The sequence below is a fragment of the Antedon bifida genome, chromosome 8 (assembly GCF_963402885.1).
Source record: "Antedon bifida chromosome 8, ecAntBifi1.1, whole genome shotgun sequence".
NCBI classification, from domain to species: Eukaryota; Metazoa; Echinodermata; class Crinoidea; order Comatulida; family Antedonidae; genus Antedon; species Antedon bifida.
In genome coordinates, this window is record NC_136233.1 from 17,999,267 (window position 1) to 18,017,972 (window position 18,706).

Consider the following 18,706-nt stretch of genomic DNA (forward strand, 5'->3'; position numbering starts at 1 on the left):
TAAATTCAAATAAGTTCTTCTATTAATTTAACATGTAGGCCTAGTAATTGTCTTTTAATTGCTGCTGTTATCGATTCAATATCCGGGCTATTAATCAATCGATAGTGTCTGCTACACTGTTGATTTAATTTAGTCTACGGCGTCCAGCCTGGGTTAACTGATTGGGCATGAACTACATCTGCACTCAAACATCATAGTTTTCTAAAAGGCATAATAGCGGCCTGGATTAAACTGTATACTTGTATCCTAACTATATTATGAAATAGGCCCCAGCTTAGACAAATTAGGACATGACTTTTTTTTAATTTCTTTATCATAACCAACTTTCATAATTAATTATATTGTAGACATATTTACACTCTTTTCTTTATTCGTTCTTCTTATTCTTTACACTGTCATATTCATCACAACGTTCGGCATAGCCTCTACGACTACTACTACTAGGCCTACAACTACTACGGTATAACGACGCCACACTCATACCACTTGAACGAGTTGTGCCAGCCACCATGTATAAAACCTCCTATGTCGCCAACTTGTAACATATCGTTCCACTTTGCTCTATAGTACCCTGTGAATATGTAACAATTTTTAATACGGGATGATTCAATCTCATTTTCTTTGTTAGTTGTCTATTTTATCTACTGAACCACTTTGGAAATCAATGCTTTAGCACTGAAAGTGTCATTCAGTATAAAGACAGAATAAATAAATAAATAAATAAATAAATAAATATATATGCCATTAGGCCTATTAGTGTGGAACTACGTCATTATCTATTTCTTCATTATTATCTATTTTCTCTAGAATTAAATAATCTGGAATACCGACAAATATTTACCTCTGGTTCTGGGTGTTGCCCAAAAGTTATCATTATCAATTTTAAAATGATCTGACATTGACGCACCGACAAACTGACAGTGGTCCTGTCCATAACCTCGACTATCTGCAACGTTCCTAAAATTGATTCATAAAAAAAGTATTATTTAACAGTTAAAATACGCCATATTTAAGGTATAGATTATTTTGATTTTACGCATCGAACATTCTCGGGTATACGGTGTAGTAATTAAAAGCTAGGTAGGATCTATAGGGATGAGAACTTCGGTATCAATTGTATTTTAATAGAGAACTAAGTTTTGTTCTGTTGTCAAGTTGAGTGGCCTCTTCTACCCATAGTTCTGGTGGTAGAACAAGTCTTCTCAAATAGGAACTGGAGGTCCTACTACATCTTGCGTAAAACGGGCTACCCCGTCTTCTGGTCATCTCAGCTCTGTTGAAAGGACTGAAGATCATATAGATCCATTACACCCAACAACATGTTTTACTCCACCATCCAAGTTAAGAGTGAAGTTGAAACATGCGCTCAGTTCACTTGGATTGCCAAGACTTTAGGAAATGTAATGTAGTAGAATGTATATCTTTCACTTGTTATATAATAAATGTTATAAAAGGTATTATACGTACAAGAACTTCTCGTTGGGACGTTGTGATAAGAATATTTTGTACTTAGTAGAAGAACAAAGCACTACTCCAACATACGATCCGATAATAAGACCAGTTGGTCGGATATAGCGTCGTCCGCCGACACAATCATTCCAGGTATCCTCTGATATAAACTCATACGGTGTCCATCTGTCTAGGCGGAAGGTTTCGGAAGCTGGCGACTGCGTTACTGAAGATTCTACAGAATTATATCAGATTGAATATTATATACCAATACCCACAAAGTAATAGGCCTATTAAATAATAACAATAGTAAACTCATTCATTCTAATCACGGTATGTGTTAAAATCGGAAACCAATAAATTGCATATGAAAAAAAATAACTTTCTTCAATCTCTTCTTTTTCTTCACCACTCTACACACTTTTGAGCAAGCATGATGTGCATAGGTCCGCATGTGAAAAGTGTTTTCTTTTTAATGTTAATTGCCATCCGTCCGGTCTTCCTTTTGGTCTTTTGATTTTTTTTCAATGGTATACAAATATTGACTGAGCTGAACATGATCTGTAGACTATCAATATCCCGAGACGAAGGGGAAATGGCAATACTGTAACTATAGACCGGCGATTAACCAATCAGATGCCGGTGGTGCCGGTAAATAAATATAAACTGTAGGTAAAACAGTACCTGTTGTTCTGACAGGACTTTCCATTTCCGTTGTAGGCGGAGTTGTTGACCTAGCATCTAAATTAAATATAAAACATTTATTATATTACGAAAAACAAAAAAAAATATATTTTGAATTTGACAAGATAGATATTCTAGAAACCCTTAATAAATAAATAAATGAATACCTGTAAAATGCGGAGTATGTTCACTCCCTCCTCGATGTACCGCGGCGACCATAGTGTCCGTTTCTTATAATAACACAATGAAAGAAAGGAACTGTTTTGATATGAAATTGTCAATAATTATTAAATATAGACGATATTATATTTTACATTTATTAGAATAATTGATAAAATCATTAAAACATATATTTACCTGATTCATTACCCGACAGAAGCCTTATTTTATCTAACTGAGATTGCAGCATCTCAATTATTTCGTCTTTATGTTGTAAAGAAGCATTAAATGTTCGCTCTTTTGCTGAAAAAAGAGAATTTTAAAAGCCTATATGACACATTCTTTAGTGAAACATCGACATGCCTACTATATATAAGTGCAACATTACATTATTACTGTAGGCTATAACTAACAATCATGGTTATGCCTATGCCTGTACTGTCCGGGCTGAACAGAAGACTGAAGAGCCGCCAGTTAAGTAGCAATCGGCTAGATAGCATGCAGTTAGCATCTTCATACATAGACCTACTTACCATTGTCGCACGAGTAATCCTGAATAATATCATCAATCCATGATTTGAATCTCGTAACACGTGTATAGACACCTGGATGCACAGGTCTTCCGCAGCCTATTCCCCAGCTGACCAATCCTATCAGGTACCAATGATTCGAATCCTACATAAAGAACCAGTAGGCTTAGTTTATAGTTTATTCGAGCAGGATGGGCAAATTTAATTTAGACCTACTAGGTATATGTGCCATCTTTAACCAGATAACCAATACTAAGTCGAATAAACACTAATCCAGGTTTGGGGTAAAAACACATTTCGAATATGAAATAGAAGAAATTCTTCGGTTGTTTATGCAACCGTCTTCACCGGCACTCCAGAAGACAGTTGTAGCCTAACTGAAAGGTCGAAGCATTTTTTTCAACTAGTCGAATGGTTTTTAAACTTATTTTGCCCACCAGCAAATATTATATCCGTTTGTACGGTATTGGACCTTGTCTAATGGCGTGGAAAATTGAAAAGTCAAAAAGAAACAAGTTACTTCTACATGTAGGCTCCACATATTCCATCATTGTATCTCGGTGAGTTTGTTCACTAAAGTTCCTGCTAGAAGACTAACATGGCTGTGTAGGCCTATAAGGGAAAAAATCTACAATATTAAAACAAAATACCTACACGAACCACGAAGGGCCCTCCGCTATCTCCCTGACATGCATCACGTGATTGTTTCCCGGACATTGGCGCAGCACAAAACATATTATTAGTTATAAGATCGGTATGTTGGGTGCCACACAGATGTTGATCTGTAACTTGCAGACGAACCTAATTTGATAAAACAGAGTATGGTTTAGAAATTTAGTATAGGTGGTATTATTTTGAACGGGTGAGAAGATGGGCAGTCACATCAAGGCAATCCAACAACAGGTACTTGCTGAGCTCCGGAGATATCAAAGGGTTTATCTGTGGCTGCGATACGATCAGGGCACACCTGCGGAGAATATGTACAGAATCACAGTAGGCTACAGTTGGTAAGCCTATTTCTGCAGCCACATATAAGATCAAATGACTGTGTTACGAGTTCCTATCTTGGTAAAGAGAGCTCAGTGTCCCGCGGTTGAATTTCCTTAGTCACATGCACTCGTCTAGAATCCTGGTACACTTAGACATACTGGCAGCAGTAAACCTACTCGACGAAGGTAGCGAACATAGTCTCCATTCTCCTTGGTTGCTCCCCAACCAGATACAAAACCTTTCTGACCGGCTTTCATCAGCTTTTCTGCACGTTGTTGGCTTGGTAGACAAACTATATTGAAATATTTGATAATATGAAAAGAAAATATGCCGTACTACAAGAAAACTACAAATTGATATAGCATGAGATTACATTGTGAACTAAAGAAGAAATAAGAAATTAAATTCGTAATTGGGACCATAAATTACTAATTTATCGGGCTTAAATTCTTCGTTCCATATTACTATGACATCAATTGATTTCGTCACATAACCATTGTCACATGAACCATACGTTTCATATTAATCAGCAGAATGCAGTCTTTTAATCTCTCCTTTCATAAATACAGAAATAGATTGTTCAAAACTTTCGGCGCACGTGTTCTACAAATGATGTATGTATAATAAACACTAAACTATGTAATTACCTGGAAGTATGTAATCCGTATAGCGTATTGGCTGTTTAAGACGTATTAATGCAATATCTGAATCGAATGTTTCTATGTTGTAATCAGGATGAATAACTATCTCATCAACTTCAAAATGGCTCTCAAAATCTTCTTCCGTGTCAGCGTCCCACTCACCTAATCGGACCTGAAACATGCAACAGGCTTTATCTAAATACCTCGATTTAGCTTTAAAACTCAGCTCATCTAGTCCCTAGATGTCATGGCTGTAAACTCTTAATTTTTTTTTCAAATTTGCGCACACGCAATTGCAGCCATGTATATGGCCTTGTTAATACAGAATCCTGCAATAAACACATGTTAAACTTTGATTTAGGCTGAATTCATGACTGTGACAGTTTTTTGCTAGGCAATCTTGCTATTCTCCACGAAATTGGTGATGATGGCGATGATGTTGTTAGTAACAAAAATGATGAAGATAAATAAATCACACTTACTTTAACATTCAGTTTACTGGCGTCACTTAAATGTATACAGTGAGCTGCAGTGACAATCCAGAATCTGTTTAAAAGTGCCCCGCCACAGAAGAGCTTCTTCTTCTGTGTGTGCCACAGCATGACCTGCCATGGTATTTGTCCGGCATAGGTCATCCGACCTCCGACGATCTTACCTCGAGCTCTTGGTGTTCCACATTTGACTACAATTAAAAATCAACACTGAAAAACCTTTGCTAATACTGAGCTGGAGAGTGGTGTTCACTCAATCAACATTATGAAAAAGAGCGATAAAAATGTAATTCAATTAATTTTAAAAATAACATTATTTATTGTATTTTCAAGGAAAATTTAGAGTATAATTAATTATTTAAATACTGTATAAAGATGTAAAATACTCAGGGAATACGTCGGGTAGGCCAGTAATTGAAAATCAAATCTATACTAATTAAGTGGCATGTAGACTTTGAGAATATAAAACAAAGCAAAATTGGGCAAACATAGGCCTGGATGCATTGTAGGCCTACAAAACAATGGTTAATGAAAACATGTTGAAAGTCTTTTTTCTTTGTGTTTCAAAGAAAGTCAATAACCTCAAAATAAAACCAAGAAAGTATAGAGTTAAGAAAGATGTTTTTTAGTTTCTTTTTCTATAACCGGAATTATTTTCCAAGTAGGCCTACTAAATTGTTAAAAATCTCAGATAATTAATAATTGAGCACCAACTAAATACTTCATATACTTACAATTGGTTTCTGCAAGTTCTGGTTGGTCAAGAGCTGGAGCAACGTCTAGATCTATCGTGGATTCAACTATTTTATCTCCAAAGACATTCCGACAAAGGTATCTACCCGTGTCAGCTATCTCCACATTCAGAAGCAGCATTCCACGGCCTGGTATGATGTAGATGCGCCCGTCCTCCTCACTAACGAAGTTGTCGTTTAACGTCCACACAGCGATCTGAGCGTTGGCTCCAGGACAGTTTAAGAAAACATCATCCCCAACTGTAGATGTGGAGTTTAAAGTTCTTGCCGTAATTCTTGCGCCTACAAAAAAAACAGAAATGGAAAAAGTTTTATTTTTGTTGTGCTGTACGGTTTTTAACTTTACCATATAGTCGTACAAGAATCTCAAATATCAAAGAAACTGATAGAACTATGGTAGCAATATCAAAAAAACTGAAAGAACAAAAGTACATTTTAAAGCTTTTACCTGTATAAAAAATAGATAACAAACTTTAAAAAGTTAGCTGTAAGTTTTTTGTTATAAATAAACGTTGAAGAATCTCAAAAGGTATTAAACTAGTGAACGAACACATTTTAAAACTTGACAATTAGAATATATTTCGGTTATTGACCAATTGGCTAATATTATTTTAGTTAGCGTTAGGCCTTCCATTCTTTGCATTAAAACAATACCAGATACTCACCATGACTATGTATAAACTTTAAAAACAGAATAACTAACAGGCTACCAAGTTCCATGTTGAATTTGAGGTGGTAAGTGACAATAGTCTGAACGATTTGGGGTTCAATACAAAAGCATGGTATCGGAAACTGGAGATTTCCGCGGCGGAAAATCAGTCGGGTCAAGGTGCCTATTTAACAGTGTCTAAAAGACATTATTTAACATGATGGTCCTCCTATCTAATTAATGTAAAATAATGTATATATTCCTTGCAAACATATTTCTAACTATTATAAATACAGTATTCACAATTAGAATATACGTATTTTCTACGAGAGGTGACGTCATCTTCGTGCGTCCGTCGAACGATCCCGCATTCCTGTGTGAACTCGTCTTACATAGTTTAACAGCCATCAATGTTACAGTGCGAACTAAACTTGAGATATTCTCATGGTTTTTTTATTTGGCAATTTATAACAAATAATAATATGCTATTTTCAAATTTATAACAAAATATTTAATCATGTATTCAGCTGTTAATGATGGAGATGTATAGGAAGATATCATATCACATTTTGTGCTCAAGATTGTAAGATTTCAGAGACAATCCAAAAAGTAGTGTGATGAAGTTAATAAAACGTCACCAAGATATTTATACTTGTTGTGTTTGTTTTTGTGGTTCAACAAAAAAGATAGCATGTCAACCACCAAGCAACATTGGCACAACATTCCTTTTTGTGAATAAATGCAAGACAATCCAAGTCAGCCAAAAATGGCACCCGGAATTTAAACAGTTCTCATTTTCTTCTCTTTATAAATACTGTTTTGCCATTGATTGTAGCATCATTGTTTTTCTTTTCTTTATCACTTCACTTAATATCTCCGTTGAGTTACAGCTGTTTAATTCAACTTGTCCGATAACATCGACCTGAAACAAAAAATCGATCCTACAAGTTATATTTTCAATTGAAACTAGGTTAATAGTTATAAGCAATATGTAATAAAAGAAAAGGAGAGCTCAACGTCAAAGCAATGTAAACATAAATAACCTACCGCTTTCCGCTTTTTCACCAACTCGTTTCGTTTGTTTAGGATATCTGTATTAAAACTATTAAGAAAGAATATACTGCATATAAAAATCTTGACATATTTACGTAGAACACTAATTCAATGCAACGCGAATTGGTTACCTCTAATGTTTATTTATTTACGTACAAGCAAAGAGCTGCTAATAATGAAATGAAATAATCCCTAAGTGTTTGGAAGTGGAGTTGTAAGCAAAAATCATAGCATCTGAAAGGATTTGAACCCCGGATCATGTGATCGGTTGCTGAGCATCTTGACCTACCATGACCTAAAGTTTGTCCGCAAACTTATTTTGGCCTCTTTCTGCACTTTTTTTCTATTTTTAGTGTAATATTTAAATGTTGTTCTATTTCCTGTGTGCAGAAAAACAATAAAAAAATAATTTCACTTAAAAAGTCTTATAATAGTGCTCTGAGGCAATCATGTGAGGTAGGATTACCACAGTTAAAATTGACCATATATTAAAGGATACAGATTAAATATTCCAGAATGCCCATATCCCAAAAGCAGTGGTACAGACAATCCATGGCATCATAACTGAAAAATAGAAATACAATAATATAATCACAAAAACAACAATGACAAATATTCAAAGATCATATCGAATTAATTAGAAATTCAACTAGGCGACAGTGAAGTGATGCTACTATAGTCAATTCTTGAGGAACTTATACTAAACAGAACAAAATGATTACAGCTTAAATTATTCTCCATACATCTTGAATTCTGAAGGAATACTGGACTACAACATAATTATGTGAATAAACCAGAGTTGAGATACTAGGGAACTTTCGATTTGCAACTACTGAGGACCAATGACCAACCTAGGTCAGGTTAAGTGATGCGACGTCAGTCATCATCTGGATGTAGAAACCATCAAACCTGTGTTGAAGTGAGGAGCAAGTACATAAATGATATGTTCGTTGCAATATTGCGCACAAGTTTGGTGATTGGTCAGTCCTCGCCAATTGAAAGCTCCCTAATAACAGATTGAACCACAATCTCCCTTCCTTACCATATTCTCTCCTGCAAAGCTTTAAAAGCTGTTGGATGATCCACAGGCTCCAGGAACTGACAGAACACAGCCACCTGAGTGTGACACTTTAAATAAGAGCAGCACTTGATGATGCGTCGGTAAACTGCATCGTCCCACAGTTGTTTTGGAACTGGTGAAGTGAAGAAGTTGCTAGGCAACATAGCAGACTGTAAGTAGAATTTGATGGCTGCTGCATGTTGGCTGTCACCTGTGAATTTAAACGCTACACATTACAGTGCTCAATTTAAGAAAGAGGAAAACAGGTTTTACTTGTCCTGGTAAATATTTCATTACACAGTTTGAAAGCCATTTGGGCAGAGCGCTTTATACTAGGATTATCAATACTTACCGTAATGAATGTCAGCCTGTGATTTCAACCATGAAGATTGGTTTGGGTTGTGTTGAATAATGTGCTGGACATACTGAGTCATGCCTGATGTAACAGCATCAGTAACAACTGAACTGACACTACAAAAAAGACAAAAACCAAGAATTTTTGTAAAACAATTTTATTCTCAGGAGACTGGATTCTTATGCCCACACTCTTCTGCAAACTGATACACATTTTGAGCATATGTAAACAACATGCGTCAGCCTAGTGACTTGAAATAAAATACAAGTATTTATGCCTATGTAGCTCCTATGTCAATTGTATAATGAATAAAAACAGAATTCTTTTCTAACCATCAAAAATACTTTAAGAATACCACATTTTCTGGAAAACCAGACATAAGTCAATCCAAAGGTGTTCGGTATTGATTGTACTTACTTTGTAATGGTTGTTGGCCATAGATTAGGATATTGGTGGTAGACTTCATTTCCAGCATCATCTTTCAAGACATTATGGAGTTTGATAAGACAAGATGCTATTACACTCATAACTGTTGGTTCTTCAATCAATTGTATGAAACTTAAGAACTCCATTCTAAAAATGAAAAATGCGATAGGCAAAATAATTTTCATGATTTATAAAATGACTTCAACAGATTGAATACATGTTGCAACAATAGTGGAGCTGTAGCTTAGTGGTTAATGTGCTGGCCTTCCAATCCCAAGGTCCAGGGTTCAATCCTGACCTAGGGTTGTATAACTCACTACTCTTTCAACTACTCAAATGAGACTGAGTTTATAAGCACAATAAATGTCCATTATCCATCTTGTAATTGGTGAGTTGCTCGCTGTTGGATGTGTATAAAATATTTAAAAAAAACAATATCTTTAATATACCTGTTCATTAAAGCTTGCCCTGCCTTGTTCGCTGGTTTTCCATTTGCACTTCTCTTTAACTGGTTTGAGCTGCTGAATATTTGAACAAATGTATCCCACAGGGCTTTAGCTTGTCGTCTACAGCTGTTGATGTTTGAGATGTCTTTACAGATTTCTGATAACATTTGACCAAGCTGTAAAGATAGTAAATGAAATGGTGGGTAAAGTTTTTTGTTGGTTATTCCATGGAGAAATTTCTCCATGGTTATTAAAAAATTTAATATGAAAGCAGTCATTTCATTTGAACTAAAAAATAATTTTACATGTATTTACCTGGACTACAGGTGGTCTCTGTTTAACATTCAATACTGTGAACCACATCCCATAGTTTAAAAGATATAGCAAGCATCGCTCCACTATCTCAGACCTTGGTGGGATGTCACGATCTAATAGTAATATTGTACAATAATTTTAAGTTCATCACTTTGTAAAACTTTGATTATAATGTATGATATACTGGTCGTCAGAAAATCCTAAGACAGGATTTAAACCAAAGACCTTGGGATTGGAAAACAATGCTACCAAGCTACAGTGCCACTTCCTAAAGTATAAATGCACAGATTATATTTACCACTTTGTATTGTTCCAAGGCAGCCCATTGCTCTGTGAGTCATATTGTTCTTCTCTGCAGCAGTCTGTTGGCCTAGCTTTAAAGCACATATATCCACGTGTAGTATTTCATGTTGGATAGCCTTGCCTAGCTTCAAAGATGTGTCCTTGACGGCATCAAAAGCGGTGGTTAATAATGATCTTGCTGTCTTAAAATCCTGCAAATTAATATTTGTGATTAAACTATGTAATTATAATGCAGGTTAAACCATCATCTTTAGCATGGGCCTACAAGACAACAGAAGAATACAGAGCCAGGCAAGGATATCTCCAAATATAAACTGACTAAGAAATGGCAGGAACAACTGCCTGCAATCAACATCTATTACAGCAGATACACCACCTTTGAGGGGTAAAACTAAACGATCAAAGGTAACAACATCTTTCAACACTATGGCCAACCACTACTCAGAGGACACTCTTATTAAGGAGACACTTTGTTGGGTCCTGAAGGTGTCTTCTAACGAAGGTTTCACTCTACTATGTAATAATATATAGAAACCTTTATTTGAAGACAATGTCTGGATTTCACCAACATCAGAAACACCACATCTTGTAACTTCTTGTTGCCCATACCATCTATTATAAAAGAGTAACTCTTGTCGACCTTCCACTGAAAGCAAAACAATATGAAAATTATTGAAATAGCATTGAGCCGTATTCGGTCCATAGAAAAATGTGGAGAATACATTTACACAAATTTAGCTATTAGATTTTTAATGATACAAGGATGGTACTGTCAAGTACAAAGAACTCATCAAGTTGGCATCAACTGGTGTTCAACATACTACAGAAATCATTACTGATCCTACTGAGCTGTTCTAAATTGTGATAAAATGACACTTTTCCACATTTAAATTAAACTTGTGTATGCAATAAGATCTTTATTTATCAACTTACCAATTCTGATAAACCTGAGTGGCGCTTGTTTGGCGCTACACGATGTAATTCTGTCAGTAATGTTTGTATTCGTTGGTGCTGATTGGTTGTTAAGAGTTGTTGTTCAATTTGACCAATGTATAAGGCTTTGTTTGCTGGAAAGAAAAATGTAATTATTATAATTTTGCTAAGTTTACAAATGCCAGCAAATAGACTTTTGATCACACCAGACAAGCATTTCAAGTTTCGAGGTTTACCACCAATAACTCTGATGAAGTTGTTACTGCAATAATAGCAAAATGGGGAAAAGTTCTCACCTTTTTGTTGGAGTACAGTATTAGATCTAACTGAGAAGGCAGGTTGTGATTGGTTGTCCACTTGAAAAATAAGCTCCGTAAATTCATCTTTAGTAAAAAGTTGTTTGAGTTCACTTGAACCAATTGCTCTTAAAACATCAGAGCTACTTGATATTGTTGTTCTTATAGAAAAACACACACAAATGGATAAAGTAATCTAATGTAATACTGTACACTAATACCATACAAAATATAGTAAATATGACCCAAAACATATATCATGAAAATTGGCATTTCAGTAATTATGCTACCAAAACCAAAGTATGGAGATACACTGTTGTTTGGTTTAAGCAAATTGGGACCAGTATTAGGAGAGTCTTGGCTATCTTGGACTATTCTAGTTAAGGGCTATAAAACTAGCTCAGAACAAGCACAAGTGGAGTAAATTGTCAGTGTCAATTTCAATACGGATCTCATGTTATACAGGCCAACAATAAGCCTGGTGAAACAACAATTATACCTTATAAATAGTTTTATTTTTTCTTTCAGTCTGTCATCTGACTTTTGGACAGTTTTCCAACAAACCTGGAAATTACAAAAAAATATACTGTACAGCAAAAATTACAAATCAGTTGTGCCATATTTTCTATAACATTTAGTATTACAGTATTTATAATTATTGTCATAAAAACCCCAGTTATTTCTACCTTCTAGTCCATCAGTTCAAAATCAACCTAATATCAAATATTATTTTTGTTACAGAACAATACATCTTTATTCATTACCATAGTAAAAAAAGTTATATTTTCTTTGCTCGCTGTCTTGAGTATTTGTATGTACTTTGGATTGACTGGTGCTCCATCCATGATTTGTCGGACAGCATTACATGTACACACTTGCAAGTAAAGGTCGCTAGTTGGCTGTTTAGAATGGACATCATGCTGAATTAACTGTCGATATTGAAGCGTTACCTCCTTTAAAATATTATCTTCAATTAGTAAATCAATTAAGCCCTAAAATGGAAAGAAAAACAAATTTTGAGTGTGCCTGAAAGTATGTAAACCATAAGTAAAATGAGTTGAAAGATGTTTAAAATTAAAAATTATCAATCATTCAATGAGTATCAACTTACTTTGTATTCTTCTTTTAGACTACTTGCTAGTCTTTGTTCCAGACTGGGCTGTGAACCCTGGGGCATGAAGTCTAGGTTGCATGCTGCACAAAGGCCCTTTAATTTTTGCTTGTTTATATCACAGTAGACAGGATCCTGGACCTATACAAAATATTTGCTAACTTCAATAAATTTAGTCTATAAATTTACTGGTTATCTTAAGATAAGCAAGCAGATTCAGATATAATAAGTTGCCCATTAAATTTTGTAAAGTGGCTGCTGAGCCTCGACTGACATCTAAGGTTAGATTCAAACTCAAGGAAGCCCTGGGATACTGCACAAACAGAATGATAATTATTTCAAATATAGTCAACTCTCCCAAACACTTTTGGGCTGAACCTAATCTATCAAGTTTTCAGAAAGTTTGGTATTCTGAACGTGTTTTTAATGAATTTGGGATCCTTCGGTCTTAAAAAAAAGTTTTGGGTTCAGAGATTACAGTATTGGGAGAGTTGACTGTACTACGAAAGTAACAACAAGCTAGCTAGTCAGTTTGCTTCGTTACTATCTTTCCCACAAGTATCATGGCTGTACCAACATACCTGAGAGTTGATTTCTAGCATTTTCTTCAACATGCCTGTCGTCTTCTCAATCTGCCCACAGTGAAAGTAGTAACTTCCAAGGTCAAAACACAATTGTTGAATAAACTCTGCATTTGAAATATGACAATGGTCCGACAGAGACATTTCAAGGAAGGCAGGGAAGTCGTATGCCAACTTGTGAATTGTTTCAATAGTTGGAATGGTGATGTCTCGCGGCATTGAAAGACTGTTTTCCATAAACTGTATACTTTCATTTGTCATATCTCGTACCTAAAATAAACACAAGTTATTTCTAATTCTATGAACTTCAATAATTCTATAATTTATCACAATAATATACATTATTACATAAGAATATGTTATTTTCCATACGCTTTGTTTTAATTGTATTTCATATGAGAGTTTCACAGTGTTTTTTTTTCAGTTCAGTAATTACTTACAGTTTTTATTACCATATCATTAATCCCAGCAACGTTCAATGCAGCGTTTCTGTGGAATAAATATACTGGATTACATTGTATGATTTGTTTGACCCCTTGTGTTCAGGTCAGTGATGGAAGCTGAATGACACTACATTAAAGGAGGTGAAAGTTAATGTCTGTGTTACTAGTCTACTGTGCTTTGAAACACAAAACCATTAACCGTAGTATGAAGGGAGAATGTAAAAATGGTAGAATGAAGAAAACTTACCCATTTGGGGCCTGTGGTCCGGTAATCTTTGGTGGTTTTGTGGGATAGCTGTTTTCAATGATTACTCTTACTGACCTACAAGGAACCAAACATAACCATATGATGGTTGTGAATGGGCTTCAATTAAAAACAATTTCATTGAACTTTTTCGAACACCACCTATCTTATGTAAAAAAAAACCTCCAAAAGTGTGTAGCATGTAGCAATTGTATCACATACATATATAAATTCAAATTGTATCCAATTTTGAAGCCTTCTATTACAATTTGTCATCAGAAATTGATTTATTGAATTTACAAAGTTTAATATAATTATATTATTATAACAACCTAAAAACACAAATAAATTTCTGATGAAAAACAATAACTTTATCTTGCTTACCATCTGTTGAAAAGCATAAAAGCCATTAAAATATGGTCATCTAGAAGATCACTAGTGGTCATCACCTGTTCCTTTAATTCTGGGTTCGACACCAACTCCATAAAATCTTTGAGTAGTTTGTGCACCATATATAAAGGCAAACTGTTTCAATGAAATGCAAAATAATAGAAAAATTAAACTTTTTCTTTTTTTTTTGTAAACAGTGCAAGAGCACGGTTTTCATTATATATATCATTCCATCCTATCCATTCTAAACACCCTTTTTTCAAGCTTTTGCATTCTTCGTTTTCATCTCATCCATTTTTGTCTTGGTGAAAAGGGAAGATACTTTATATTCTTCCTCTGAGTTTATAGCCTCTCTACCCAGACACTGACATGAACAGAATAAAACAATAATAATCACTTTTTCATAAGTACGTTTTTTTTAAATAAATTGTTATCGTCATTTTATTGCCATCGACATATTTTAACTAATTGTATTTTTAAAAATGTATATGAATGTAAATGTGGTTTCTTTTTAACATCAAAATAATCTTAGCCTATGTATATACTGTTTAGGTATGTAGTTTTTTAGCAATGTACCTTATAAATAAGAGAAATATATAAATGTGCATATATATATATTATTATATTTATAACAGAGAACTATAATAAAAGTGGGACGAACCCACACAAGACAAAAAAAAAACAGTGCAAGAGCATCAACGAAATTATCAAAAAAAATTAAAGAAATGAAATGGAGATGGGGAGGTCACATAACAAGAACTCACAGAATGGCAACCAATAAATTGTAAAAGGAGGAGAGAGGGAGACAAAAGTGAAGATGGAGAGATCAAATCACCAAATACACAAACACGGAAACCTTGACGAGAAAGGCATATGACAGAAAAAAATAGAAATTGCTGGAAGTGGGCATAGGCCACCAATGGATGAACACAGACTGATGAAATAAAAAAAAAAAGAAAAGAAAATAGTTTGCATTGATGAAACATCTTTTTCTGCTATCATTATTGCATTCATTCCTTCTCTCCACATGGAGAATAGGCCTACAAATTGAGATGAATATATTAATAGTTAATTCTTATATAGCGCATAAGCAAGCCATCAATGCACTGTACATAAAATTAAAATAAGACAAGAAGTGGCAATATTTTTAATTAATGAAAAGGAAAGACTTCAACTGGTACTATACCTTTCTTGAATAATGCCCAGATTCCATTTCATATGAGCTGCGACTTTTAACGCAAGTATCTTTAGATCCCTCACTTTCTTAACTTGTACAGACGTTTCTAAGTTGCCCTGCGCTTTTATTGATTGGTCTACAAATTGCATCAAAAGTTGGGATGCGCTCGGATCTGAAAATCGGCAGAAAATAATTTTATTGTTATTCAGTATTTGTTGACAAACCATCTTGGAATCAGTACTGTACATAATATACTGTAAATATTAGTGTCCTACATGAATGATTATCTGTTGAGCACAATAAATAATCTAGGCCTAGGCCTAGACTATCCATTCGTTTACAATTTTATGATTCGAATACAAAAATTACTCAACGAATCTTTATAAATTATGTTGACAACGAAAGGTCCCAATTGAATACAACAAATATACATTTTTATTGTGTGTACATTGATGAACTGATGGAATTCCATACCTCGCGACCGAACTTTATGAAAGTGCGCCCCAAATCAGATGTAATTGACCTATCCTCGGAGGCCACCAGCGACCAGCCTCTCATCAAACTCACCTGCATCAGGATCAGATAAATGAGTTTCCAGTTGATTTTGATTCAACAAAAACTCAAACCATAATATTGGGACAGGAGTTGGAACTCTTGGAATAATTTGGGGTTCCATATCGAAGTTTTAATAGTACTTTTTGATAAAAGATGTGGATTCTAGGCCTAGGCCAATAAGCTACCTAGGATAGGCCATCCAATTACACCATCTCTGGATTGAATCTACGCGGCGCGGAACATCAAATGTATATTGATGAGGTATATTCAGAGCGTCATTCTGTGACGTAAGACTGGAGCCTTCTCTACGGAACGCCATTTATGCTTTAATAGAAATAGTACTGAAACACAATAAATGAAAGTCAAAATATTCTAAATTTAAATTGGCCATATCAAAGTAATATTAAAGTTATTCACTTTAAGTCGAAAATTTCAGCCAAAACAACAAGTTTAAGTAATTACAATACATCTTTAACTGCTCAAGTGGACCCAATTTGTCCCCAGTGGAGCACAGTGATATAAAATAGAAATAAAGTCACTAAATTGTAATATCTTTTCGAATGTTAAAACACTGTGCTCAAATAGACCCAATTTGGCAGCAGGGGAGCATAGTGATATAAAATAGAAATAAAGTCACTTAAGTTTCAATCGTTTCGTATGTTAATACACTGTGCTCAAGTGGACAAAATTTGGCACAAGTGGAGCACAGTGATATAAAATCGAAAAATAAGTCACTGAATATTAATATCTTTTCGTATGTTAATACACTGTGCTCCAGAGTGGATCCAATTAAGTTTCAATATATTTTCGTATGTTAATATACTGTGCTCCAGCAGTGGGTCCAATTTGGCGCCAGCGGTGGAGCACAGCGAAATAGTCACATACAAAAACATCGAGAAAAAAATTCGAAATTATTTCAAACTTGGTATATATGTTCAATATCGGTTACTCCATCCGTAATACTAAAGAAATATTAGTTTCAAGCCATATCATATATTTTAATAACTTGCGTTTGTCAAAGATAAATACTTATTTAGTGTCCCTGGAAAGTGCACCTATTCATTAAAATATGAAATTAAATATTAAGTCTCCAGTACTAGCCCACCATGGTTAGGGCAGAGCTAATAATGAAAATAAGGCCCAGAATTGCACTTATATTTATTACTATACATAATCACCTATGATAATTATGATAATGTTAACATTTTAACTATCCAGCCGCGACTTCAACATTTTAGGTGGGGGTTTTCTACTTTAAAAACTCGACGCCCGACGGCGGAATTAGTCTAAACTTCGAAATTGGTCTAGAAAACGGCATCTTTTTGCAATTGTTCTATATTTGATCTTATTTTACTCTCCATTATCCCCATACAAAAACCGTCGGAGACAAACTATCTGTTTACAACATGTTAATTCTGGGACCAATTACCATAAACGTTTATTCATAACATATTAGGCCTACAATACAATATCTTGCATGCATCGGACATACCATCTTCCCCATAATACACCTGAACAAACTCATTTGCATAACAACGCACGGCATACCAAACTGTTTAAAATAGAGCTGCAAGGTCCCCGGGTTAACAAAATCAACATTTAACAGTGTGGCGTGTTGACCGCGAATGACTAACACTACCGTCTTTCCCACTACACCTGCACAACCATTGCATAACAACGCACGGCATACCAAACCGTTTCGTACACCTGCGATGAAAATAATAAATTCAATTTCTTTTAATCTTGAGGGCGGCAAACATAAAATTTACGAGATCGAATACAGATTGGAAAAAAAAAAAAAAAAAAGATGTTAAATGTGCTCTCCCTGCTTCAGCACTAAGGCCCTGCCACAGCCTTTTGGGGTCGTTTCCAGCACATCACCAGATGCATTGATGTTGTCGCCTCATGATGTGTGGTGGAAAGGGGGACGTATAATTCTGTGAACCCCAAACACAGTGGCCGCATGCCTTTAACTCTATTCCACCGACCAGCGTGGGAATCGAACCCACGACATACGTGTTGTCAACACGACGCTCAGGCGACTGAGCTAACTGATCATTTTGGTTTTAACAACGTTAATAAGATAGTTATGACGTACTGATGAATTACGTAATACACGTATAAATAGACTATTATCAGTTGTTCAGTCATGTACTACTTTGTGGCGCAACGGATAATGCTCAGGTTTGAGTACTCTCAGCTCTAGTAGATTGGGTTCGAACCTCTACGGAATTTTTTTTTTTTTTGGGAAAATAATGAATATTGTTTTTCTTTTATTTTGAAAGAGAGATATTTTGAGGGTTGTAAATGTCTTTTTTTAAATCAGAAACAAAGTTGCATGGCATTATTTTCCATTAAATATACTGCCATATAAAACCTCGAAAAGAAGCCCACGTGCTTTCATTTTTACTACTCTTAGGTGGTCTTCTTTTCCACATGAAGTTCTTTTCGAGATTACTTTTGCAAACTAAAAGAGGGGAGCTGCTAGGTTCCCGTCCGGAAAATCTTTTATTTACAAGATTAATAACATCAACATTGTTGTGTGTGGCGTGTTGAACTGAGCGTGAATGACTAACATACCATCTTCCCTATAATACACCTGAACAAACTCATTTGCATAACAACGCACGGCATACCAAACTGTATAAAATAGAGCTGCAAGGTCCCCGGATA

The 18,706-nt window shown here is 35.0% G+C and overlaps 2 protein-coding genes across 4 annotated transcripts; both read right to left on the reverse strand.

Moving 5' to 3' along the window:
• Positions 1–356: 356 nt before the first annotated feature.
• Positions 357–6,431, reverse strand: LOC144850555 (uncharacterized). The gene is made up of 13 exons (XM_078707849.1): positions 6,362–6,431; positions 5,679–5,978; positions 4,936–5,135; positions 4,460–4,625; positions 3,989–4,104; positions 3,477–3,623; positions 2,826–2,967; positions 2,491–2,595; positions 2,301–2,363; positions 2,134–2,190; positions 1,468–1,684; positions 842–957; positions 357–571 (listed from the first exon to the last, which is right to left on the reverse strand). Exons 1-13 carry the CDS (start codon positions 6,414–6,416, stop codon positions 456–458), a joined length of 1,800 nt encoding a protein of 599 aa, XP_078563975.1. The 5' UTR covers positions 6,417–6,431; the 3' UTR covers positions 357–455.
• Positions 6,432–6,776: 345 nt separating this feature from the next.
• On the reverse strand, positions 6,777–16,259 carry LOC144850142 (integrator complex subunit 8-like). 3 transcript variants are annotated; one of them, XM_078707355.1, is made up of 21 exons: positions 16,046–16,259; positions 15,488–15,650; positions 14,296–14,436; positions 13,915–13,989; positions 13,665–13,713; positions 13,225–13,494; positions 12,644–12,784; positions 12,297–12,524; positions 12,032–12,096; positions 11,533–11,690; positions 11,237–11,370; positions 10,839–10,949; positions 10,299–10,494; positions 10,001–10,113; positions 9,689–9,861; positions 9,231–9,386; positions 8,811–8,929; positions 8,441–8,669; positions 7,898–7,962; positions 7,393–7,436; positions 6,777–7,267 (listed from the first exon to the last, which is right to left on the reverse strand). In XM_078707355.1, exons 1-21 carry the CDS (start codon positions 16,152–16,154, stop codon positions 7,151–7,153), a joined length of 2,856 nt encoding a protein of 951 aa, XP_078563481.1. In that variant the 5' UTR covers positions 16,155–16,259; the 3' UTR covers positions 6,777–7,150. The 3 variants fall into 3 exon arrangements, with proteins under 3 accessions (XP_078563481.1, XP_078563480.1, XP_078563482.1); XM_078707354.1 differs by having other exon boundaries at positions 11,533–11,693; XM_078707356.1 differs by having other exon boundaries at positions 11,533–11,693; positions 15,953–16,068.
• Between the last annotated feature and the right edge of the window lie 2,447 nt (positions 16,260–18,706).